This window comes from Lepidochelys kempii, chromosome 6 (genome assembly GCF_965140265.1).
Source record: "Lepidochelys kempii isolate rLepKem1 chromosome 6, rLepKem1.hap2, whole genome shotgun sequence".
NCBI classification, from domain to species: Eukaryota; Metazoa; Chordata; order Testudines; family Cheloniidae; genus Lepidochelys; species Lepidochelys kempii.
The window spans coordinates 110,486,565-110,513,856 of record NC_133261.1 but is presented as its reverse complement, the minus strand read 5'-3'; the positions used below and the strand labels follow the sequence as shown (position 1 = coordinate 110,513,856).

Here is a 27,292-nt window from a genome sequence, read left to right as displayed (position 1 = left end):
GACTCTTCCCCAAAATACTATGTTCATCTATGCGTCTGATCATTCTGTTCTTCACTATACTTTCGACCAATTTGCCCAATACTGATACACTTACTAGCCTGTAATTGCCAGAATCACTTCTGGAGCCTTTTTAAAAAATCAGTGTTACATTATTATCCACCAGTCATCTGATACAGAGGCTGATTTACCACAGATAGGTTTCAGAGTGGCAGCCATTTAGTCTGTATCCGCAAAAGAAAAGGAGTACTTGTGGTATCTTAGAGACTAACAAATTTATTTGAGCATAAGCTTTCGTGAGCTACAGCTCACTTCATCGGATGCATGGAGTGGAAAATACAATGGGGAGATTTTATATACACAGAGAACATGAAACAATGGGTGTTACCATACACACTGTAACAAGAGTAATCAGGTAAGGTGAACTATTACCAGCAGGAGAGGGGAAAAAAAACAAACCTCCCCCCCAAAAAAAACCTTTTGTAGTGATAATCAAGGTGGACCATTTCCAGCAGTTGACAAGAACGTGTGAGGAACAGTAGGCGGGGAAAATAAACCTGGGGAAATAGTTTTACATTGTGTAATGACACATCCACTCCCAGTCTTTATTCAAGCCGAATGTAATGGTGTCCAGTTGGCAAATTAATTCCAATTCAGCAGTCTCTCGTTGGAGTCTGTTTTTGAAGTTTTTTTGTTGAAGAATTGCAATTTTTAGGTCTGTAATCGAGTGACCAGAGAGACTGAAGTGTTCTCCAACTGGTTTTTGTATGTTATAATTCTTGACGTCTGATTTGTGTCCATTTATTCTTTTACGTAGAGACTGTCCGGTTTGGCCAATGTACACGGCAGAGGGGCATTGCTGGGACATGATAGCATATATCACATTGGTAGATCTGCAGGTGAACGAGCCTCTGATAGTGTGGCTGATGTGATTAGGCCCTATTATGATGTCCCCTGAATAGATATGTGGACACAGTTGGCAATGGGCTTTGTTGCAAGGATAGGTTCCTAACCCGCACCACACGATCCATTGTCTACAGCCAAACTTTACGATACAATCGCATTTGCTCCAACCCCTCAGACAGAGACAAACACCTACGAGATCTCTATCAAGCGTTCTTACAACTACAATACCCACCTCCTGAAGTGAAGAAACAAACTGACAGAGCCAGAAGAGAATCCAGAAGTTACCAACTACAGGACAGGCCCAACAAAGAAAATAACAGAACGTCACTAGCCATCACTTTCAGCCCCCAATTAAAACCTCTCCAGCGCATCATCAAGGATCTACAACCTATCCCGAAGGACGACCCATCACTCTCACAGATCTTGGGAGACAGGCCAGTCCTTGCTTACAGACAGCCCCACAACCTGAAGCAAATACTCACTAGCAACCACACACCACACAACAGAACCACTAACCCAGGAACCTATCCTTGCAACAAAGCCCGTTGCCAACTATGTCCACATATCTATTCAGGGGACACCATCATAGGGCCTAATCACATCAGCCACACTATCAGAGACTCATTCACCTGCACATCTACCAATGTGATATATGCCATCATGTGCCAGCAATGCCCCTCTGCCATGTACATTGGTCAAACTGGACAGTCTCTATGTAAAGGAATAAATGGACACATAGCAGATGCAAGAATTATAACATTCAAAAACCAGTCGGAGAACACTTCAATCTCTCTGGTCACTCGATTACAGACCTAAAAGTTACAATTCTTCAACAAAAAAACTTCAGAAACAGACTCCAACGAGAGACTGCTGAATTGGAATTAATTTGCAAACTGGACACTATTAAATTAGGCTTGAATAAAGACTGGGAGTGGATGTGTCATTACACAAAGTAAAACTATTTCCCCATGTTTATTTTCCCCCCTACTGTTCCTCACATGTTCTTGTCAACAGCTGGAAATGGTCCACCTTGATTATCACTACAAAAGGCTTTTGTTTGTTTGTTTTTCCTCTCCTGCTGGTAATAGCTCACCATAGCTGACCACTCTTGTTACATTGTGTATGGTAACACCCATTGTTTTATGTTCTCTGTGTATATAAAATCTCCCCACTGTATTTTCCACTGCATGCATCCGATGAAGTGAGCTGTAGCTCACAAAAGCTTATGCTCAAATAAATTTGTTAGTCTCCAAGGTGCCACAAGTACTCCTTTTCATACCACAGATAATAATGCTGCAAGTTTATATTTGAGTTCCTTCAGAAAACTTGGATGAATAGCATCTGGTCCTGGTAAAACCAACAAGATGCTTTAACAAAAAATCCCAGAGCTCCTTTTATTAAATATATATTACCTTAAATTTGATGTAAAGGGAAGCTAACTACAAAGCATTTTGTTTTAATTAGGGGCTAGAATGGAAGTATTCTGCAGATGGCAATGCAGCTGTATTTTTATCTAAAAATCTTTAGGAAAAAAATCTGTGGGCCATTTAGGAGTCCTTAAACAATTGACTTCTCATAAATGTTTGTGTTTCAATGTCCTGGGATTCTAATTCGCAAATCCACTTTTATCTCAACAACAACTAATAATGTGAGATGAATATTTTACAGGCCTGGACTGGGCTGACAGGCAGTGCGGCATTATCTTGTGGGCCAGTCCCTGGCATGAGCTGCAGAGCTTATCAGCCGGTTGTTCCTCCTGCAGCTCCAGCACAGCAAAGTGACCAGATAGCTGTTCTGCTCCCCCTGTCTATGCTACTGCTTACCTGTGTTAGGAGTGAGCTACATGCATGTTCACTCTGCATGGGCATCTGTACGTTGTGACACTGCCGCAGTAACTCACGATGTCGCACAAGTCAGCATCTATCATTACAAGGGGACTCAAATTGCAACATCACAACATAAATAATCTGTTGCACAAGACAAACGCATATAGACAGAAATCCTAATACTAAAAGTAAAAGGCTAAAACCTGAAAGAGGAAACTATTAATTACAAGAGGATTTGGGAGGGTCCATAACCACACAGTCTTTATTTTAAAAAATAAAACAACACAACTGAAGCACTGATCTTTATGGTTCCACTGTTTTTAAATAAAATGTTTATATTAATTCCCACCCTGCAACCATAAACTACTGACTTACGGTGTTCCAGTATAGAGCTTTTAACATAACTGAGAAGACCTCCAATTCCAAGCATTATTTGGGCCATTTTTTTTTTAAATCAAAGAAAATTATAGAAAATTATACTTAATAGCTGCCTTCAAAAATAACTCCTCATAAAATTTAAGTCTTCAAAGATCACTTTATTTTTTTCTTTTGAAATATGTTATTCCTCCACAAATTAAACAAAGGTTTCAGATTTGCAGCTGTGTTAGTCTATATTCGCAAAAAGAAAAGGAGTACTTGTGGCACCTTAGAGACTAACAAATTTATTTGAGCATAAGCTTTCGTGAGCTACAGCTCACTTCATCGGATGCATTCAGTGGAAAATACAGTGGGGAGATTTATATACATAGAGAACATGAAATAATGGCTGTTACCATACACACTGTAACAAGAGTGATCACTTAAGGTGAGCTATTACCAGCAGGAAAGCGGGAGGGAAAAAAGCCTTTTGTAGTGATAATCAAGGTGGGCCATTTCCAGCAGTTGACAAGAACCTCTGAGGAACAGTGTGGGGTGGGGGAGAATAAACAAGGGGAAATAGTTTTACTTTGTGTAATGACACATCCGCTCCCAGTCTCTATTCAAGCCTAAGTTAATTGCATCCAGTTTGCAAATTAATTCCAATTCAGCAGTCTCTCGCTGGAGTCTGTTTTTGAAGTTTTTTTGTTGAAGAATTGCAACTTTTAGGTCTGTAATCGAGTGACCAAAGAGATTGAAGTGTTCTCCCATCCTGGCGACTGTGGATGTAGAAGCCCTCTACACCAACACTCCACACAAAGATGGACTACAAGCCGTCAGGAACAGCATCCCGATAATGTCACGGCAAACCTGGTGGCTGAACTTTGTGACTTTGTCCTCACACATAACTACTTCACATTTGGGGACAATGTATACCTTCAAATCAGCAGCACTGCCATGGGTACCCACATGGCCCCACAGTATGCCAACATTTTTATGGCTGACTTAGAACAACGCTTCCTCAGCTCTCATCTCCTAATGCCCCTGGACTCTACTTGCGCTACATTGATGACATCTTCATCATCTGGACCCATGGAAAAGAAGCTCTTGAGGAATTCCAGCATGATTTCAACAATTTCCATCCAACCATAAACCTCAACCTGGACCAGCCCACACAAGAGATCCACTTCCTGGACACTATGGTGCTAATAAGCGATGGTCACATAAACACCACCCTATACCGGAAACCTACTGACCGCTATGCCTACCTACAGTCCTCCAGCTTTCATCTAGACCACACCACACGATCCATTGTCTACAGACAAGCTCTATGATACAACCGCATTTGCTCCAACCCCTCAGACAGAGACAAACACCTACAAGATCACTATCAAGCGTTCTTACTACTACAATACCCACCTCCTGAAGCGAAGAAACAGAAGAGTACCCAGAAGTTACCAACTACAGGACAGGCCCAACAAAGAAAACAACAGAACGTCACTAGCCATCACCTTCAGCCCCCAACTAAAACCTCTCCAGCGCATCATCAAGGATCTACAACCTATCCTGAAGCACAACCCATCACGCTCACAGATCTTGGGAGACAGGCCAGTCCTTGCTTACAGACAGCCCCCCAATCTGAAGCAAATACTCACGAGCAACCACACACCACACAACAGAACCACTAACCCAGGAACCTATCCTTGCAACAAAGCCCGTTGCCAACTATGTCCACATATCTATTCAGGGGACACCATCATAGGGCCTAATCACATCAGCCACACTATCAGAGACTCATTCACCTGCACATCTACCAATGTGATATATGCCATCATGTGCCAGCAATGTCCCTCTGCCATGTACATTGGTCAAACTGGTCAGTCTCTATGTAAAAGAATAAATGGACACAAATCAGACGTCAAGAATTATAACATTCAAAAACCAGTCGGAGAACACTTCAATCTCTTTGGTCACTCGATTACAGACCTAAAAGTTGCAATTCTTCAACAAAAAAACTTCAAAAACAGACTCCAATGAGAGACTGCTGAATTGGAATTAATTTGCAAACTGGATACAATTAACTTAGGCTTGAATAGAGACTGGGAGTGGATGGGTCATTACACAAAGTAAAATTATTTCCCCTTGTTTACCCCCCCCCCCACTCCCCACTGTTCCTCACAAGTTCTTGTCAACTGCTGGAAATGGCCCACCTTGATTATCACTACAAAAGGTTTTTTCCCCCCCGCTCTCCTGCTGGTAATAACTCACCTTAAGTGATCACTCTCGTTACAGTGTGTACGGTAACACCCATTGTTTCATGTTCTCTATGTATATAAATCTCCCCACTGTATTTTCCACTGAATGCATCCGATGAAGTGAGCTGTAGCTCACGAAAGCTTATGCTCAAATAAATTAAACAAAATGTATTATAGAACTGCTGTAAGACACCTTGACCTACATGATCATTACTTCACTAGTCTTCCCCTACATATAATTACAGATAAAGATACTCCAAGTAAATTCTCATGTCAAAAATCTTTTTCTACTAAAGAATCTTATCATCAGTTGGGAAAAAATATTAATTTTTCAAATATAGGAATTATAGAGAAATGCATCAGTCTGGATGAGTACAGAATATCCAAGAGGAAGGAGCTTTTTTTGTACATTTTCAGAAATCTGTATTAGTTTCTTCTGAGCCCTGCCTAAGTGAACTCACAACTGAGATTAACAGTCAGAGAAATGTAAAAAATAGTTTGACTCCATAACATATCAGTTTTCATGAAAATCTAGGCAGGAGAGTTTCTCAGGTCCAGGACAGAATTTCTGGAGGGGTGGGGAGAGGAGAGGGAGAGACCCAATCCCAGATTAGCCTATCCTCCTGCTCTACCTGATTCGGAACAGACTCTCCCACATCCCAAATGAGTGCCTTAATTACTGGGTGATCAGCTATTCTGGGGTGGGTGGTTCTTTGTCTCTCCAGTTTTTTCCACAAAAAATTTCCAAGGGTTTCATTTTTGTTCTGCATTGGACCAAAAACAAATTTTGAAATCTCAAAATTTTTCACGAAACAGAATTGTTTTCCAGCCAGTCCTTTATGTTTTCATTCCAAACTCACACTGATAAGGGCCCTGACACTACAAATACCCGGATCGGCGAGTAGTGATCGATCTATCGGGGATCGATTTCATCACATCTCGTTTAGATGCAATAAATCGATCCCTGAATCGACACCTGTACTCCACCTCGGCAGGAGGAGTAAGCAGAGTCGACGGGGGAGCCGCCGCTGTAGACTTGCCACCATGAGGATGGCCAGTTAAGTCAAACTAAGATGCTTCGCCTTCAGCTACGCAAATAGCATAGCTGAAGTTGCGTATCTTAGTTCAAAACCACCCCAAGTGTAGCCCAGGCCTAGACATGTGCCTCATTTTTAGCACACATGTAGATCCAGTGAAATTAGTGGAACTGCTTAAGTTAAGCATGTGCATAAGTGTTTGCAGGATTACAGACAATGTTTTTTACAAAATGAAAGTGCTTCACTACATCCTAAAATAACATATAAATACACATGAAGAAAGCTGAGTTTCTACACAAGTAAAAAGGGTTCCATATGAAACCAGACATGATTAATCATATTATAATTTACTCAAGGACAATAATTTGATTGCTTTTCATATACTTTTTTAAAATGTGAATTGTGTTTTTGAAGAATGTATGTTGACCTTCCACAACTGCTAATGTCCTATAGTTGAATTTTGGGGGGTTTTTTTATTTAAAATTTATAAGTTCAAATATTGCAGATATTAAACCTTGACAGTCTTCCTTTAAAACATTTTTGGAGAGACAAATGGTTGAAAGAAAATATGCTGACTCACCAGAATATTACTATGACTTTCACTGGAGGAATAAAACCAATTTACTGATTCACTATTCTTTACTGTAGCTTTTAAAAAACAAAAAATAAAAATAGACCTCCAAATCACCATGGATAGCAGGGACCCTGGAACTCCAAGCTAACAGCCCCAGACCGCTCAGTCACCCCGGGCAGCGGGGGTCGCACAGCTCTGAGCCACCGGCCCTGGAGCTGTCACCTGCCACAGACAGCAGGGACCATGGAGATCTCAGTCACCGGGGCTCCTGCAGGTCTGAGCTGCTGGCCCCAGAGCTCTGAGTCACTGCGGGCGTTGGGGACCCTGGAGCTCCAAGCCACCCTCTCCAGAGCTCTCAGCTGCCATGGGTAACAGGGGCCCAGAGCTCCGAACTGCGGTGGGTGGCAGGAGCCCCAGAGCTGTCAGCCACCACTGGAACCCGCCCCTCATGGCTCTAATCCCCCACCAAGGTCTTGGGCTTCAGTCGCCCCTCTGGTCAACTCACCTCCCCTCCCCTTTATTTTTAGTTAAAGTCATGGACAGGTGGCATCGTGGGATTCCGTGAATTTTTGTTTATTGCCCATGACCTGTCCATGACTTTTACTAAATATAAACCTGACAAAATCTTAACCTTAGCTGTTACATAGGAACTGAATTCTTCATGTCTTCAGGGCTAAAATCAAAACAGTACGCAATGATGCTGAAGATTTGGCATCAAATAAAAATTGCTTTATGAGATAAGATACTGATAAAGTCCTGAACCCCTAACAATTAAGGGTTACCAGCTGGTGGGCAATAACAGAACTGGAAATGCAATATCACCTGGCACATAATGGTATTACTGATGTGAGCAAAATTGTACATGTGTTTGTGTGTCTGCAGGATTAGGCACTACATTTTTACAAGGCTTGATGTGCATGCATACTTGGACACATCATCTGTTGAAGCCAACTGGCAAGTTCTTTGGGGCATGGACTGTCATTTACTATGTTTAAATAGTGGTTACCACAACAGGGCAACATCCTGCTTGACCTCTAGATGCTACTAAAATATAAATGTTTAAATAAAATAATTTTTGCACACATCTGGGGCAGAATTTGGTTCAATGTTTCTCACAGCACCATGACATTTATAGAGCAGATGTTCCTAGGATTTCAAAAGCACTACTTCATCCTAATTGAGTTCACCTTATTTTATGGCTTTGGTACAGCAGGATGAAATATCTAATTTTAAAAGTCAAACAATGTTGCAACTATTTTGAGCTAGTTTGTGTGTATCTGAAAAACACCAATCAAAGGATTTTGCAAAATAGTTAAACCTTCTGGACCAGAGTTTCAGCAGCGCCCACACCCACAATTCAAGGCAGATTTTCAGAAGATCTCAGCTTACTTTTATGCTCCTAAATGGAGTTGGTCACAGTTTCAAAAGTTGTCACTGAAAACAATGGAAGCTGCTGGCTACTAAGCATTTTGGTACATCTGGCTATGTATTCAGACACCTAAATGGGAGTTTTTGGTTGCTGAGGTACTTTTGAAAAAATCTAGTCCTTTTGGTGTAAAGAAGAAATTAACAAAGTTCTATTCAGTGTCAGTCCATTTATAGTTTCATAAAAAACAGAGTTTAGACATACAAAAGTCCTATTTGCCCTTCTACACCACTCTTTCTAATACAGAATTGTTTCCTACATTATAGACTCCTGTGCTTTTTCAAGCCCAAATTACTTGAAGGAAATAAGGCCTTCCATCACTCTCCTTGAAGACTAACAAAACTCACTGTTTGGAAGCTCTTTCCAATACAATACTTAGCACTTCCACTGTGCTTTTCATCTATTAAATTGAAGACTATTCCACAATCTGATTGATAGAATGATTCCAATTTCCTATTACTCATCTTAAATTTCATTCCTCATTTCCATAGTTATAACCTCTTGTACCATCCTAAACCTCTCCCTGTGTTATGCCTTCAAATACCTGTATATAGTTACTATTACCCCCATTAATTGCAATTGTATTAAGCATACATAAATAGTTCTATTAATCTTCAGTCTCGCCAATCATTTAATAGTTTTTCTTGCTCCCCTCTGAATTCATTTTTTTCCAATTCCCAAACATTATTAATTTAATCATGTATTTCATGTGCTGCAGATATAATCTGAGATAAAAAAATTACTGTAAATGTTAGTCAATTCATATATTTTAAAAGATAAGCAGATTATGAAAACAATTTGTACAGTGAACATGTTGTTGCTAAGACTTCAATGGAAATTACTTGTTCATGCAGGTAATTCAGAACCTCTCCTCCCCCCAGGGTGGAAAGAACAGCCAGCCTGTATATTTCAGTCCAATTAACAATTTCTTAGCTTAAGGCTATCTGTTAGTTATTTTAAACCTTTCCCAACCTCTTTTCTTTTTTTTTTTTTTGGGGGGGGGGTGAGGAGGGAGAAAAGGCAACAACTAAATCATATTGGCCTAGACTTTATCTATTATGGACTTTTTTGTGGCACTCAACACCATAGTTTTATCTGAGCATGCCACGTATATTAATTTACCCACAACACCCAAGAGCAACAAGGAAGTGTTATCCTTATTTTACAAAAGAGGAAACCTGAGGCATCAAAAGGTTAGTGACTTGCCCTGGGTGATGCAGGAAGTGTCTTGTAGAGTCAGGTAGAAAACCCTGACCTTCAACTCACAAGACAATGCCTTAACCAAAACACCACAATGGTCCTATATCAGTATACAGAGCACAGGAGGGAAAGAGTGTAAGAAACCTTTCCCATTGCCCTGTGCAAGAAGTGAGCCATAATCTTGACCTTTTGTTCCTTTAGCTCAGGGACACTGGATCTCTTGTGATGGCGACACCATTAAAACCCCCAAAAGAGAGAAGGTGTGATGGAACCATTGTCCTGTGTAGGTGAGCTGCCCTCTTGCAGCTGAGAAGCATCTCAGTGGCCACACTCCGCCAGAGTTCCAGTTGGGTAGCATGCCTCCACAACAGCACTGTGAGTTGTAGCCAGAATTTAGCTCAGATCTCCAGTCCTAGAGGTTGAGTATAAAATTCCTAGTGGCTTGACTCTGAATGAGTGAATGTCTCAAAGCAGCTGAAGTAGCTCTGCTACTTGAATTTTATAAGAGAAAATAGTTATAAACTATGGGATTTAGCCATTGAAACTGTTGGCTATCTGAAAGAGAGAAGGCAAAGTAAAATGTTACGATTTATTAACTATTGTGATTATCTTTGTAAGGAAACCAAAGATGAAATGCTCAGAGACTAAGCAATAGAAGTACTTTAAGAATGGGTTAAAAATTCTAGATTTTAAATGACTAAATTTGTACATACAAAAAATGTTTTGCACAGTAGGTAAGAAATTCCAGAAACATAACCACTGCCTTTAGTAATTATTGTTAATTAACTAGCAACGTGGCACTATTTCCAAATGTGACATTTAAAGCACATAATGTGACTGTGCATATTCACAAAGATAATTACATTCATCTGCTGCAAGGCCTTGATTCCAGCAGATCTGAAAACACCTCTTAAACTATCATTAGACCTGTAATCAAGTATTTTGTTGCTTTGTAAAATAAGATGGCTTTGCTTACCTGCTCTTATAGAGATATGTATACTAGCTTATGTGAGAGGTTTTCACAACGAAATTCCCCTTAATGCCAAAGGTAACTGTGTAGAGAGACTCCTACTCATTGAGTAGAGAAAATGGTCCTTAATTTTTCTGATTGCTCCTATTCAATTCCAACTCTGTGGTGTGAATTCCTCCACCAACAGGTGGATATAAAAATTAAACCAATTGCACTTAACCAGTTGCTCTCAAATTCAGGCGGCTGATGGCCATGATACTTTGTTAAAATCTTCCCCAGTAATGAAGTTGATAGTACTACAGTTTATGCACACAGGAAAGATCTGTATTAGTTTTTAGATTTATTTTTATTTGCATTTTTGAATGAATAAATCACATAAACACAAAGATGGAATTCTTCTCAATAATACCTCTTCCCAAATATAATGCTATAAACAATGTGGTAGGCATAAATCGGGGGCTGGGAAAACTGGTTATATGCTCATTATGAACATTGCTCTTGTTAGGGTTATCCTGTATATTCTGTTGAGCCTTTGCCTTCTCCATCTCCAGTGCATGCTTCCTCTCTTTTTCCTTTTCTTCCAGTTCTTTTTCCCTTGCCTCCATAGCTCTCCTGTGGGCAGCCTCGTGGGCTTTTTCTGCCTCTTTCACTGCCTCCAGTCTGGTTAACTCCAGTTTGTATTGTGCCTTGGTTTCTGTCATCCTAGCCTCTCTGTTTTTAACAAACTTTACACCTGAGAGTTAGAAAGAAAACCACAAAACAAAACCAAAAAACCTGGCTTGTAAAATTGTGCTGTAACATGATACCTATGTTCTCTGATAGCTATTCTCTGCCTACAGACAAATCCTTTGTTTTAAAAAAAAACCACACACCTCTATCTCCAGGCAAATAGACAGAAAAACCTCTAGCTGCTCTCAGCTTAAAAAAAAACCTCTTCAGGTCTGTGAAAAACTTGTGAATTTCCCTGCAGGAGGTTAACTACCCTGCCTTTAGGTAGAGAAAACTCCAGCTCAAAAAAGAAAAATCCCTTTGTATAAAAAAACACCTCTGTCTCCAGGCAAAGACACAGAATATACAGCTGCAATTCTCTTTTACAAAACCTTTTAAAATCCTGCTGTGCTTCTGGTTCAAAATGATCTCAAAATGATCCCACCGCTCTGCCACCATGTCAAGGTTCCTTCCCCACTCTGAACTCTAGGGTACAGATGTGGGGACCTGAATGAAAGACCCCCTAAGCTTATTTTTACCAGCTTAGGTTAAAAACTTCCCCAAGGTACAAACTTTGCCTTGTCCTTGAACCGTATGCTGCCACCACCAAGCGTGTTAAACAAAGCACAGGGAAAGAGCCCACTTGGAGACATCTTCCCCCAAAATATCCCCCCACGCCCTACACCCCCTTTCCTGGGGAAGGCTTGATAAAAATCCTCACTAATTGGTACAGGTGAACACAGACCCAAACCCTTGGATCTTAAGAACAATGAAAAATCAATCAGGTTCTTAAAAGAAGAATTTTAATTAAAGAAAAGGTAAAAGAAACACCTCTGTAAAATCAGGATGGTAAATAACTTACAGGGTAATAGGATTCAAAACATAGAGAATCCCTCTAGGCAAAACCTTACGTTACAAAAAGACAAAAAAGCAGGATATACATTCCATTCAGCACAGCTTATTTTACCAGCCATTAAACAAAAGGAATCTAACGCATTTCTAGCTAGATTACTTACTAACTAACAGAAGTTCTGAGACTGCATTCCTGATCTGTTCTGGCAAAAGCATCACACAGACAGACAGACCCTTTGTTTCCCCCCCTCCAGCTTTGAAAGTATCTTGTCTCCTCATTGGTCATTATGGTCAGGTGCCAGCGAGGTTATCTTAGCTTCTTAACCCTTTACAGGTGAAAGGGTTTTGCCTCTGGCCACGAGAGATTTTATAGCACTGTATAGAGAAAGGTGGTTACCCTTCCCTTTATTTTTATGACACCTGGAAATTAAGAAACTCATCACTGGAGCAACTTATGCACTGAATAGAAGGTGGCAGACTGATATGTTTAAGCTCTATTTGATAGGTCCTAAAGTGCATCTGCTGAACCAATTCTACTATATCGTACTCTGATCAGAAGAACATAAGAATGGCTAAACTGGTCAACTAGCCCAGTATCGTGTCTTCCAGCAGTGGCCAATGCCATATGATTCATAGGGAATGACAGAACAGGACAATTATTGAGTGATCCATCCCCTGGCCTTGAGTCCCAGTTTCTGGCAGTTAGAGGCTTAAGGACACCTGGACCATAGGTTGTGTCTCTCACCATCTTAGCTAATAGTCACTGATGGGCCTATCCTCCATGAATTTACCTAATTCTTTTTTGAACCCAGTTATACTTTTGGCCTTCACAACATCCCCAGGCAATGAGTTCCACAGGTTGACTGCTTTGTGCGAAAAAGTACTTCCTTATGTTTGTTTTAAACCTGCTGCCTATTAATTTCATTGGGTGACCACTGGTTCTTGTGGTATGTGAAGAGGTAAATAACACTTCCTTAGTCACTTTCTTCACACCGTTAATTATTTTATAGACCTCCATCATATCCCCCCTCAGGCATCTCTTTTCTAAGATGAACAGTCCCAGTCTTTTTAATCTCTCCTCATATGCCCCTAATTATTATTGTTCCCTTCTTTGTACTTTTTCCAATTCTAATATATCTTTTCTGAGATGGAGCAACCAGAACTGCATGTACTATTCATGCTATGGGCATACCATGGATATCGATGGGGCATTAAGATATTTTTCTGCCTTATTAGCTCTCCCTTTCCTAATGGTTTCTATCGTTCTGGCAGCTTTTTGACTGCCGCTGCACACTGAGCAAATGTTTTCAGAGAACATTCCAAGATCTCTTTCTTGAGTGGTAACAGCTAATTTAGACTCCATCATGTCATATGTATAGTTGGGATTATGTTCACCAATGTTCATTACTTTGCATTTATTAACACAATCGCATCTGCGATTTTCTTGTCCAATAATCCAGCTTTGTGAGATCTGTTTGTAATTCTTGACAGTCAGCTTTGGATTTAACAATCTTGAATAATTTTGTATCATCTACAAACTTTGTCACCTCGCTGTTTACCTCTTTTTCCAGATCATTTATGAATATGTTGAACAACACTGGTCCCCATACAGCTTCTTGAGACCTCATTATTTACTTCTCTCCACTGTGAAAACTGACCATTTATTCCTACTCTTTGTTCCCTATCTTTTTACCAGTCAGTGATCCATAAGATGACCTTGTCTCTTACCCCGTGGCTGCCTACTTTACTTAAGAGCCTTTGGCTTGGGATCCTGTCAAAGACTTCCTGACATTCCAAGTATGCTATATCAACTGGATCGCCCATGCTTGTTGACCCCATTCAAGAATTCTAATAGATTGGTGAGGCATGATTTCTCTTTACGAAAGCTGTTGACTCTTCCCCAACATATTGTTTTCATCTGTGTGTCTGATCATTCTGTTCTTTACTATAGTTTCAGCCAATTTGCGTGGTACTGAAGTTAGATCTACCAGACACTGGACCCGTTTTTTAAAAACCAGCATGATGTTAGCTATCCACCAGTCATCTGGTACAGAGGCTGATTTAAGTGATAGGCTACATACTACAGTTAGTAGTTCTTCAGTTTCATATTTGAGCTCCTTTAGCTCCTGGCATGTAGGGTTTTTGTAGCTCCAGACCAGTGATTCTCAATCTGTGGCCCACGGGCCACTTGCGGCCCAATCAGCACAGAGCTGCAGCCCCTCTGATATCCTCATGGCCATAGAGGTAGTATTGGATGCAGCCCATATAACATATTGTAAAAAGGTTGAGAACCACTGCTCCAGACAATAGGCATTTGGCTTTTTGGAGAATGGATGACCTGATGCCTCCTGGCCTGTTTACATAGATCATGGACATAGTGTTGTACCTCATAAATTTATACATGTTGTTCATTTAGGACATTTGCAACCTGAAGAACAAAGAAGCATAGGAAATATAATATTGGATCAAGCCAGTAGGCCACTGAGTCCAGTATCCTCTCTCTAACAGTGGCCAGAATATTTTTGGACAAGAAATAAAAAAGAGTCCTCCAAGGAAGTTTAATTAGCTCCCGTGACAAAGTCAGACTTGACAGTTCTGAAAAGGTTGTAGAATATCTTCTGTAGAATAATTAAAGCCCTTTTTCCTATAAACTGAAAGAGGTTACCTCAGGTTAATTATGGACAACTAAAGGCAGCCTGTGACCTTTAAAAAAGTCTTCCAAGAGACAGAGGAGGGATGGGAAGAAAGCTGTAGAAGGTCAGTGTACAGCAAAGGGAAAAGTCTTCTTCTCAGTAAAGAGCTGTTTTCTTTATAAGGGAAACCTTGTGTTTATTTCTATTTGGGAAGGGGGCCTTGGTTCCTATCATAGCCAGGCCCAGAGTGCCCTCAATCCTCACTGAGTAGTTGGTAATTTCATTGGATATGCACCTTGAAGGAAGTATTCACACCTTGCAGAATCTAGCCACTAAATACTACCAAAAGTGGTCTACTCAGTACTTTATGCAGAGCGTAGTTACAATCTTAGCATCTATGCTCTGCTTCCTAAAGAATATAGTCTTAGCCATTTTCAAGTGGGAGAATAACTATATATTACCTTAGTTTTCTCCTTTTGTTTTCATGGGATGGGGGAAAAGGTGCTATCTAATTATGCGTACTATGTATAGCAGCATTTTAGCTTTGGTGGCACACTGGATATCAAATCTGATTATGGTTAAATCACCTTATCTGGGGGAAGTGGGGATTCTTTGTCACCTCCAATGTTAGATCCTGGAGATGCCATTGGTTGACTCTTTAAAAAACATAACCAGTTTGTCCTAATGGCCCAAATTAATTTGAAATGTCACTTAAACATGGGAGACAGTGTAGTCTACTGATTAGAGCTGTGTTCTTGAGCTAGGAGTCCTCTGCTTTATTTACGATTCTGCTACTCACTCACTATGTGACCCTGGGCAAATAGCAGACCTGTGCATCAATATTCACCCTTTCATTAAACTGGGAATACTACTGTTTATTTGTCTCACAAGAGCGTTGACAGGTTTAATTGCTCATAAAGGCCTTAGGTGAAATGCACTATATAAACTATACCGTATATAGACCAAATCCAATTGAAATCAATGACGAAACACTCATGGACTTCAAACAGGAGCAGATCTCTAACGAACAATAGTAACTGGAAGCTTATGCAGCAGAATAACCTCAGTGCAAGGGTAACACATATGCTTACCAATATCTCAGAACTACCAAACAAGATCATTTCTTTTCTTTTTTTCCTTTTTTGTTTTTCAAGGCCTTAAAGAAGGACCAACCTTAGCATTTGGGGGGAGGGGGTCAAAACTCTGAAATACTTGGCCACTAACTCCACACACACATCCTGCCCCTTCAATATATATATATATATTTTTTACTTACTCCCCCACCTCGTATCAAAATCACAGATTGCCCATTAAGATGAATGAACAAGATCTCATTTTTACAAAATATAGGATTACAATATTTCCCTGTTTTCAGAGCCTGTCCCTGTTCCTATTAAAGGAAACTGTTTTGTCCTTTTTTCTGAAAATCTTGGCAGATTGGACTCCTCACGTAGCTCACAGCCCAGCCAGCTGAGCTGGTGAATCTGCCAGTAGACTGACTGAGCACAGCTGCATTTCAGGGACCAGGTCCAGGTTTGTCATAGATACTAGGTAGTATAGTAAGCAAGGAGACTACAAACAGCTCAACTGCACCACTTCCATATGCTGGCGGCGAATGAACCATGCTGGATGCTTCTGCTCATCTTCCTTGTGCCACAGGCAAGCACTGGACCAAAATAAGATTTTCCAATTATAATAGTCTGAATTACTGCGGCAAGACTTTGTACTGTAGCTTCCTTTTCCACTCCTACTCAAAGTCAGAATGAATAGGTATTTTCTCTATCGTAGCAGCAAGGAAACTGAATAATCTATGATCTTTAGAAAAAATGACGAACAAGATTTCAACTCTAATGATTGGTTTGTATTCTGAAGGCTAACTTCACAAGGGGCTAGACTTTTTTTTTAATGAATGTGGAAATTTTTCATTGCATTTCTTGTTCCCCTAAATTAGGGGGACCTGCAGACAACAGCTCCCCAAGACCTCAAAGGTTAGCTCTGCCTTAATGACATTTAAACATATTTTTGTGTGGTAATGCTGCTTACACTAAAGTTGATACAAAGAAACCAACGTTAACTAAACATCTTCAGTATATTCCCATAGACTATGACCTTCACTATGTAGTTATTTTATGTTACACTTGAAACAAAATCTGCTTCTAATAAAAAATAAGCAAGTACATGAACACATTAGAAAGAACAGAAACGTAATGCAAATTTGTTTCTGTTACTAACACTGGGATAGAAATAATCTCTCTTTTTATATGGAATCTAAAAAAGCAGAGCAAAGCTTCTCAAAGATTTGGGTTTCCTTGACAACATCACTGACAGAGAGGTAAAGAAACTCAAGTGTAAAATACATTGCACCTTTTTAGCAGATTTTATAAATGTGCATATATATACACTGTCAAGGTTCCTCCCCCACTCTGAACTCTAGGGTACAGATGTGGGGACCTGCATGAAAACCTCCTAAGCTTACTTTTACCAGCTTAGGTTAAAACTTCCCCAAGGTACAAATTAATTTTATCCTTTGTCCTTGGAATAACCACTGCCACCACCAAACTCTAACTGGGTTTACTGGGAAACGTAGTTTGGACACGTCTTTTCCCCCAAAATCCTCCCAACCCTTGCACCCCACTTCCTGGGAAAGGTTTGGGAAAAATCCTCACCAATTTGCATAGGTGACCATAGACCCAAACCCTTGGATCTGAGATCAATGAAAAAGCATTCAGTTTTCTTACAAGAAGACTTTTAATAGAAATAGAAGTAAATAGGAGTAAAGGAATCACCCCTGTAAAATCAGGATGGTAGGTACCTTACAGGGTAATTAGATTCAAAACATAGAGAATCCCTCTAGGCAAAACCTTAAGTTACAAAACAGACACACAGACAGAAATAGTCATTCTATTCAGCACAATTCTTTTCTCAGCCATTTAAAGAAATCATAATCTAACGCATACCTAGCTAGATTACTTACTAAAAGTTCTAAGACTCCATTCCTGGTCTATCCCTGGCAAAGCAGCATACCAACAGACACAGACCCTTTGTTTCTCTCCCTCCTCCCAGCTTTTGAAAGTATCTTGTCTCCTCATTGGTCATTTTGGTCAGGTGCCAGCGAGGTTACCTTTAGCTTCTTAACCCTTTACAGGTGAGAGGATTTTTCCTCTGGCCAGGAGGGATTTTAAAGGGGTTTACCCTTCCCTTTACATTTATGACATACACATACACGTGTGTGTGTATATATATATTTTAAAAGCCTTTGGAAATTTTGCAACTGCTGTAAAAGATTTTAAGTGAGGCACTCTTGAAATGTATTACTTTACATTAGGAACAGAAAAAAACAGTGACCTACTTCTCTGTAATTGTTGTTCTTCAAGATGTGCTGCTTATGCCCATTTTACATTAGGTGTGTGCTCACCCTCGTGATCAGTTATCAGAATTTATTTCCCCTCAGTGGCATCCGATGGGGTTGCTCGAGCTCCCTTTGCTGGCTAGGCCACTGGACGCTGGAAAAGAAGGGCAGAGCCAACCCCTCTCAGTTCCTTTGTATTGTACATGTACAGGGGTCGGCAACCTTTGAGAAGTGGCTTGCCAAGTCTTCATTAATTTAACGTTTTGCATGCCAGTAATAAATTTTTCATTTACACGGGCCCCGATGGAACCCCACACTGGGAGCGGGCTGAGCAGGCCAGCGGCCAGGACCCCGGCTGGCAGGGGGCTGGCGGCCGGAATCCCAGACCATCAGCAGGCTGAGCGGGGTGGCAGACAGAACCCCAGACCGGCAGCGGCTCACCTGCTGCCGGTCTGGGGTTCCGCCGGCTCCTGCCAGCCGGGGTCCTGGCCGCTGCTGGCCTGGGTGAATAGAACCAATGGGACCCTGGCTGGCAGCAGTGTGCCAGTAAAAATCGGCACGCGTGCCACAGTTTGCCGACCCCTGGTATAGATTCAGATAGAGAGGGGAAGTGGGTAGGTTATGGAATGGACATGTACATCACATCTCGAAGAGCAACCGTTACAGAAAGGTAGGTAACTTTTTTAATTCTTCGACTTTTAATTCTGACTCACAAGCAAAACATGCAAGGAGGTGGGTTTGGAGTCTACTTGAATAGTGATTATAAGACAACCTGTCTGAAGCTAGCATCATCTCTGGGAATGGCATAATGTGAAGCAAAAGTTTGTACTGATGAACGAGACAAATTTAAGGTGCTACACTTAGGAAGAAAAAACAAAGGCATAAATACAGAATAGAGGATAATTGGCTTGGCAGCAGCACTGCTCAGAAGGATCTGGGAGTCGTGGTGGATCACAACCTCAACATGTGTCAATAATGCAATGCTATTGCAGAAGAAGCAAATTCAATTTTGTATCGCATTTACAGAGACACAGCATGCAAGTCACAGAAGGTGAACAGTACCACTCTACTCAGAGCTGGTTAGGCCTCAGTTAGAGTACAGTGTCCAATTTTTGTCACCGCTGCATAGAAAGGATGTAGAGAAACTGGAAAATCCAGAGGTGAGTGACAAAGATGATCAAAAGGATGGAATGCAAGCCATATGAGCAAAGGCTGAAAGAACTGGGTATGTTTAGTTTGGAAAAGAGGAGATTAAGGGAGGGGGAGATGTGATAGTGGTCTTCAAATACTTGAAAGGTTGCCATAAAAAAGATGGAGAAACATTGCTCTCTCCTGCTACAGAGGGCGAGACTAGAGACTAGACTAGACAATGCGTTCAAACTACAGCATAGCAGATTTAGATTAAATCTGAGGGAAAAAACTTCTTAACTGTAAAAACAGAGGACAATTAAACAAATTGCCTAGGGAAGCTGTGGAAGCTCCTTCGCTGGAGGTTTCAAAAAGAGGCTGTACAGCCATCTGTCTTGGGTGGTTTAGACAAAACAAACCCTGCATCTTGGCAAGTGGTTAAACTAGATGACCCTTGTGGTTCCTTCTAACCCTATGGTTCTATGATTTTACATTGCTGCTTTGAAAATATCCAGGATAGACATGTATGCGAAGAAGGCCGCTGAGGTTGCATGCACTCTAGTAGAATGCACCAATGGTAGTGGAGTTACTTCAGTTAACTGACAGCATAAACGAATGCACCATGAGATCCAGGACAAGATTGGTTAGCCCTTAATCCCATCCATAACTGCAATGAACAACTGAGTTCAGGCTCTAAAGTGCTAAGTACAGTCCAGGTAGAAAGCTAAAGCCCTTCTCACATCCAGTGAATGAAGCCTCTCCTTGTATTCTATGTGCATGGGGCAAGTAGATTGCTTGATTGACATGGAAATTAGAGACTACCTTGGAGAGAAATTTTGAGTTAGGACAGAAACTTTACCCTGGTTGCAAACAGGTCCACTTGGGGAGTTTTCCAGCACAGGGAGAAGGATGCCTGATGTCCTTGTCTCTCCTGTTCATTAGGAGCCACCACCAACAAGGAATCTGGGGAAGGGTGGGAATACAAATATGCATATCCTCTAGAGGGGACATAATACCTCCTCTCCATTCACTTTGCTGTGGGAAGCAAGAAAAATGGTGTCTGCAATAATGCTTTGACTGGCTCCATGATGGCTTCATTGATCAGCAGATCCACCCAGGAAGGGGCTGCCAATACCAAAATGTCCACCAACTTGTGTGATCTTTCATTCAACTCCTCTGCTTGAATATCTAGAACAGAAGCCACCCTTCTCAATAGGTCTTGGTGAGCCCTGCGGTCTTCTGGCAGTGGTGAATCGCTTACTGTCCGCATTTCTTCATGTGGAGACAAGGAAGAGGATCACATAGGATTCTGGGCAGGTGGCTGCTCCATGATGTGTGACAGGGAAACTGTCTGAGATGCAGCTGGGTGTTTGGTACTCATGACGGTACCAGCTACTGCGGAATCATATTCTCTGTGCCAGTAACCTCATAGAGGTCTTGGTGAGATGGAACGAGGCAGCTTGCAAGGAAGACTGAGTGGGGGAAAGAATGCCCCACAGTGCCCAGAAAGGCTGCTGATAACCCAACCTTGACTGGACCATTGTCCTTTGAAGGTATGAGCAGGCCAGTGTTGAGACTGTTGCACTGCCCACAGCTCCCAAGTGTCAGTCAAAGGGTACGACTTCTATATTGGAGGGGACACAGACAAACATACCTCTAAGTCAGAGGATGAAGAGTAAGAACCATCAGACATCCAGGGGGTTAGGGGGTAGAGGGAAACAGTGCAAAAAGCCAGTCGGTATCAGGGACAAGTACTTCAAGCCCAGGAAAGGAGGTACTGGGGAAATCCTCATAGGCTTGCACTTAGACTGCATTGATCTTTGAATAGGCTTGGTAGGTAACAGTACAGTGATGTCCTGACATGGTGAGATAGGAGCTGCATGCAATGGTACTGAATGCAAACTTTCTTGCCCCAGCAGAGAGACTGGTACGGAGAGGGAAAGCAGGTCTCTCGGGGCTGTGTTCATCCCTCAGAGACTTTTCTGGGGATGCCTTCAATGGACCGGCACAGGTTCTGGAGGTAGCAAACTCCTCTTTTTAGCTGGAACTTGCTCCACTGAGAGACTTTCTCCAGCGTGTTTCTTGGAGTGTCTGGCTCTACCAGGCTTAGGTATCGACCTGGCCAAGCATGGTACCAAGCCTGAGAAAGCTCTAAGCCTTTTCTTAAGCACTGATGATTTGGACCAAGAAGGCACAGACATTTCTGGTGTGCTCTGCACCAAAGCCAAAATACTGAGGATGCTCTCCACATGAGAGGATTCTGGCAGAGGCCGAAGTGCTGCCTCCATGAATAAACACTTGAATCTTGCTACTCTATCCCTCTTTGAGTGGGACTTAAATACCTTGCAGATGTGGCATTTGTTATTAATATGGGATCCTCCCAAGCACTTTAAACAGGTCGGGGGTGAGTCACTGAGCACGGGTTTAGTGCAAATGTTGCAGGACTTAAATCTTGGTTAGCGTGGCATAGTTTCAGTACCGAGCCAAGTACCAAGGAACAAAATTTTAGTGCAAAGAACCTAGGATAACTATCCTATCTAGCTTAACTAACTAGAAACAACAAGAGATGGTACTATATACAAGGAATCAGGGAAACACAGTAACTACCGTAAGATTGCTCTTACAATTGTCACTGGCAGTATGAAGGAACTTGGGGGGGAGAGTTGGGGGCAGTCCCACTCTCTTATGCCAGCATGCAGTGGTTTGTGCCAGCAGAGGGAGCTCAATCTGCTCCGATGAGTACTGCTGAGGGAAGAAGCTCTCCGATAACGGTTCACAAGGGCAAGCACACACCAACAGTAAAACGGACATATGCCAGCACTTGAAGAACTATTCCTTCAGACTGTGTTATTTTTTCAAAGCTTAAAAGTCATGACACTTTCTAAGAAGCTCTTATTTAAGTCTCCAGAACAAGGAAAAAGAAAACAATATACTTTCTTCCCCTGGACTGTTCTACGTTACTTGATTTGAAGCGGACCTGTAAAGGAAAATATAATGAGATGTGTGCATCTCATTTTTTCATGATTACATGAAAGTCTGAAAGGATTTTGCAAAAAATAAAATTTTCCTCTCCTTTTTTTTCAGATCTTGTCAATTTTGATTTTCCTGAAAGAGTCTATGGATAACTGAAGAACAAGTAGGTTTATGACATCACAGATACCAGGGATGTGACATCTGATAAATTAAGAGGGGGAATTATTTTTATACAAACTGTTCAATAAGATTTTTCTTTGTTTGTTTCTGTTAACACCTATTTAACTGAGACATCTTGCACACAGCTAGAGGAAAAGCTCTTTCTTCTAGTAAAAACTTAATGCCATCATCCCCTCAAGCAAGTCTGAGATGCAAGAGGTGAGAGGGCTCCCATTGAGATCTCCAGTGATACTAGGAAGATCAAACTTTAAACCACATACACACCTATTTTCAGTCTTTTATTCTGTATATCATAAATAAAAAAAACATAATCCAGGTTTTTGGCCCTACCACTCATTTCAGGCCACCTTTAAAAGTATCTCACAGGTATCCCTTTGCATGGATGATGTAGTGGATGTTCTTTGGTATATGAAGTGAATGAAGTGAAGAATATATTTTTACTCTGTCACATTATTTTCTTGCAATTCTTCACTTCCTAGCTCTTTTATGCGGAGAAAGAGGAAGCACTCCATTATTGCCCTATAATCCTTTTGTGACAGCTATGCCATCAAAAATGGGCCATGAAGCAGCCATACAGCTTCTCACGGAATAGCCCATATATAGGCATGTTGCTCTACAAACCCCCAGGTGCCCCAACCCTGGAGGCATTACAGAGGTGTATCAAGACAGATGAGGTCTTCATCGCAACAGGCTTGTAAGATGTTAGCATATTCCTAAGCCAGAGAAGGTGCACTGCTTCCCACCCCCCACCTTGGTCTTTGTGCTGGGCTGCATACTGGAACGTACATGAATTTGGGCTCTAGAGGCTAAAGAGCATGTGTAATATTTGATCCTTTAAAAAAAGGAACAATTACCTACTATCAATGGAAAGGTCAGGCTCATGCTATTCATAATCAAGGAAACAAACTCATTTCAAAAAGGTCATTTAGAGGCAGAAGAACTTGCCTATTACTTAAATCAGGATAAATACTATGCAAGTCATCTCCAGTCAAGGAATGATAGACAGTGGAGCAAGGCATTACAAGAATTTTTGTTTCCTTGACAACAACATTGCCAGAAACAACTGAGAAAATAATTAAAAAGTAAATCTTTGTAAGAAAAATCTCAAATATATTTAAGCAGTAACATACTATAACAGGAAGCTGCAGACACCTGTACATTCCAAGCATTTCTGTGACAAGTGGGCCAAAGCCAAGCACCTTTACCACCCAAGAACTACACTTTGCTGACGTGTATATTGGCTTTTATAAAATTTCTTTTATAACAACTGACTATAAGTCTTGACCAATATTATTATCTGGATACCAGTAAAGTCAGAAGTTTTGGTTGTCAAATAAATTCCTTCCTACGCAATGCTCATTTTATATATGATAGAATGAGTATTCAAAAGAATATTTCCCATTTAACAGATTTTAAAATGGCAAAATTTCAAATATATGGACAAAATCATCATTTTCAGTGGTTGGCAAATATGTATTAATACACATTTCTACAAATAAACTTGAATATTATTGAGCCTATATATTAGTAATTACCAAGTTAAAAAAAACTAAATAAAAAATAGATCTATAGGATTCGAGACTCACTACTCTGAACTAGTAAAGTCGACTTCTCTTTAAAGTGCCCTGTCCTTGGCCCTTCTTGCATCTGTACATGCATGGGCATTCCATGAATGGTCTAGGTAAACTTAGTCCTGCTTCAGCATGGGAAGATAAACAAGATGACCTCGTGAGGTCCCTTTTAGCCCTACTTTTCTATGACAGAGTCTCTGACATGCTGCTTTATTTATCGAAGTGTAGTGTGCTAATCACTTTGACAGCCTGTGTGTCAACTCTGAGTGCCATGCAGCAAAGTATTTTTATTGCCCAAGTAATTACATTCACAAGACCCTTGTAATGCCAGCTCTCAGCATAGGCAGCATTCCCCTCCCCTAACAATAGGAATGTAGAGCACTGATGTCACAGAGTTGTTCCTACCCTTCTGTTAACAACGCACTACTGGAAGGAAAGAAATAAGGACAGTACTGAAATGCACTTTGATGGGTGCAGAGACGAGTGTGGTGGAGCTTGATTTAGAAAGGGGAGGAAATTTGTTCCCCTCCTTAAAAAAAAAATTATGTAGGGATACAGAAGACCATTGTTTGTTTGTTTTTTACTTTTAGGGATTTTTTTTAAAAAGAGCTTGACACTTGTGGAAAAGTATTATAGAATTTATGGAGATGAAGCCACTAGGGTTCTACAAAAAAACACACTAAAAACCTATAGAATTCAGTACAGAATTACATCTCTTCTTTAGGTTTCTTTAATTATCCATCAGAATTCTACAGCACAGCTATCAATCTTTTTTAAATTGATTATGGCTTCCCCATAAGGAGAGTTTTCCAAAGAAGAGATTTAAATCCCCGCCTTCATGTGTGTTTAAGTCTGCTACCCTTACATATGTTGAGCAGTTACTCAGGCAAGTAGTAGGCTCATTGATATTTAAATAGGATTATTTATTGAAGTTCTATTCAGCATTAGGAAGAGATGAAGCCTGCCTCTCTATCACTTGTAAAATCATTCTGAAAGTCTGCTTGCCCGCCACTAGCCTCCCATGCTACTCTGTAATGATGGTAAGGAGATGGTGCTATTTTCACAAGAGCAGTAAAGCAGCACTCCATCAGATGCACATCTAATAACAGGATCAGGAGTGGTTTTCCTCTGGCCCCCTGATGATCACAGAAAAGTAGCACTCGAAGGGACCTCTTTTCAGAGTAGCAGCCATGTTAGTCTGTATTTGCAAAAAGAAAAGGAGTACTTGTGGCACCTTAGAGACTAAATTTATTTGAGCATAAGCTTTCGTGAGCTACAGCTCACTTCATCGGATGCATGCCACAAGTACTCCTTTTCTTTTTGAAGGGACTTCAGTATGTCATCTAGTTCAGTCCCCCGCACTGAGGCAGGACAAAGTATTATCTCAACCATCTCTGTCAGGTTTTTGTCTAATCTGTTCTTAAAAACCTCCAGCGATGAAGATTCAAAAACTCTCTAGGTAATTTGTTCCAGTGCTTAACTACCCTGACAATTAGGAAGTTTTTTGTAATGTCTAACCTAAATCTCCCCTGCTGCAATTCAAGCCCATTGCTTCTTGTCCAATCCTCAGTGATTAAGGAAAACAATTAATTACCCTCCTCTTTATAACAATCTTTTACACAGTCTTCTCTTCTCCAGACTAAACAATCCCAATGTTTTCAATCTTTCTTCACAGGTCATGTTTTCTAGACCTTATATAATTTTTGTTGCTCTCCCAAAGTGTAGTGCTCAGAACTGCACACATTACCCCAGCTGAGGCCTTACCAGCGCTGAGTAAAGTGGGAGAATTACTTCTCACGTCTTGCTTACAACACTCCTTCAAATACATCCCAGGAGTGTTGTAAGCAAGACATGATGGATGCAACTTCTTGTTATTTTAGAAATGAAGTATTAAAAATTGACCTCCACAGACCACAAGGTTGGTTTTGTTTTTTTGTTTTTTTAGAGTTTTCACATTTAAAGTAATAGAAATTTTCTGAGAAAAAGCTCATCAAGCATCCATCTTAGAAATATTCTGGCAGCAGTTAAAGGAATACTGACAAGACTGTTGGACTTTAAAATGAATCTGCTCTAGGAGACTGAAAGTAGACAGCTCAGAGGACTGGCAATGTGATACAGAGGTTCTCACCACTATATCACCAGTTTGAATCTAGCCCAGATCACTAGTGACAAGGTCATACCAATTAACAGCTGTCCACGGACTTATGTGAAATGAGTTGGCAGTCTCAGTTCATTACCTAGTAAACATACATCCATGTCACAAACATATACTCAGAATTATCACTTATATTGGATATTTCATCAGAGACACCAAGCACCGAATTGGCGTCAAGACTGAAATAACTTTAGAAGCGATCCCTCCAGAACAGGGTAAAATCACAGCCTTGAGGAAATTCGCATTGGTACTGTCCATGCTACACTCGTTATATAGATGAACAGAAGACTTCCGTTTCCATTCCTTTCAGTCTGACACAAAAGGATTTAGGCAGGAAGCTTGTCCTACAGGAATAAACTTCTAGAGATATATGCCTTAGTCTGCTATTTTTGTTCTCCAGCATAGACAGATAGGGAAAACAAAGTTTTGTAAATCAGAATATAAACATGGCTTCATATAGTACTTAAATGTACTGCAGGCTGTGAAACCTGTACATTAAATCTGGATGGTATGAATAATATGATGTTTTTAATACAGAACTTCTGATCCAGTGATTTCCAGGTGCTTTGCAAGTATGAAACCTCACAGTACTTTAGGAGGTTAGCATTATTACACCAGTACTACAAATAGGTAAACATAGATATGAAGAGTTTAAGTGACTTGTCCAGAGTCACACAGCATCTCAGTAAAGTAAAGAAAAGAAAAGAATACACAAAACCCAACTCCAAGGTCACCAGTTCTAACACGATTATACTCCCTCCAGAATAAGGAAAGTCAATACATCTATGGAGCATATAAAATACGATCGATTTCTGTGAATTATGAAAAGTCATCAGAAATTAACAGAAATAAAGTCAGTTTATCATATATACTGTTATTGTTTCACCAGTTCATTTACTGTATATTTTGAATGGCTTATGTATTGGAGCGTACAGTTCTTGCACTCCTTAGGCTCAGTCCCATGTGCTCAGAAATGGGAGAAACCAAAAGGGAATAGTGTGTTTTGCAAGAACTGAAACACAGCTGCTGTCGCTGCCAACACTATGAAGAAGAACAGGCTAAATTGATGGAAATGAGGAATAAGGGCCAAAGACTTAAAAACAAGGATAGCAAAGACATTAACTTGATTTAATTTTGTTGACTGAAATATTTTGAAGGAAATACAGAATGTGGGAATGTTGGGTTTTTGTGTGGG

General features: G+C 40.7%; 1 protein-coding gene across 5 annotated transcripts in view; it reads right to left on the bottom strand.

Annotated features, from left to right (window-relative positions):
* WDR25 (WD repeat domain 25) overlaps positions 1–27,292 on the bottom strand; it is a 115,902-nt gene that overhangs the window by 57,228 nt on the left and 31,382 nt on the right. The window contains exon 2 of one of the 5 annotated variants that reach the window (XM_073349651.1): positions 2,727–2,823. The exons of the other annotated variants lie outside the window; for them this stretch is intronic. Within the exon in view, the coding sequence (XP_073205752.1) occupies positions 2,727–2,771 (45 nt within the window). The 5' untranslated portion in view covers positions 2,772–2,823. The remainder of the gene's footprint in view (positions 1–2,726; positions 2,824–27,292) is intronic. 5 annotated transcript variants of the gene reach the window in all.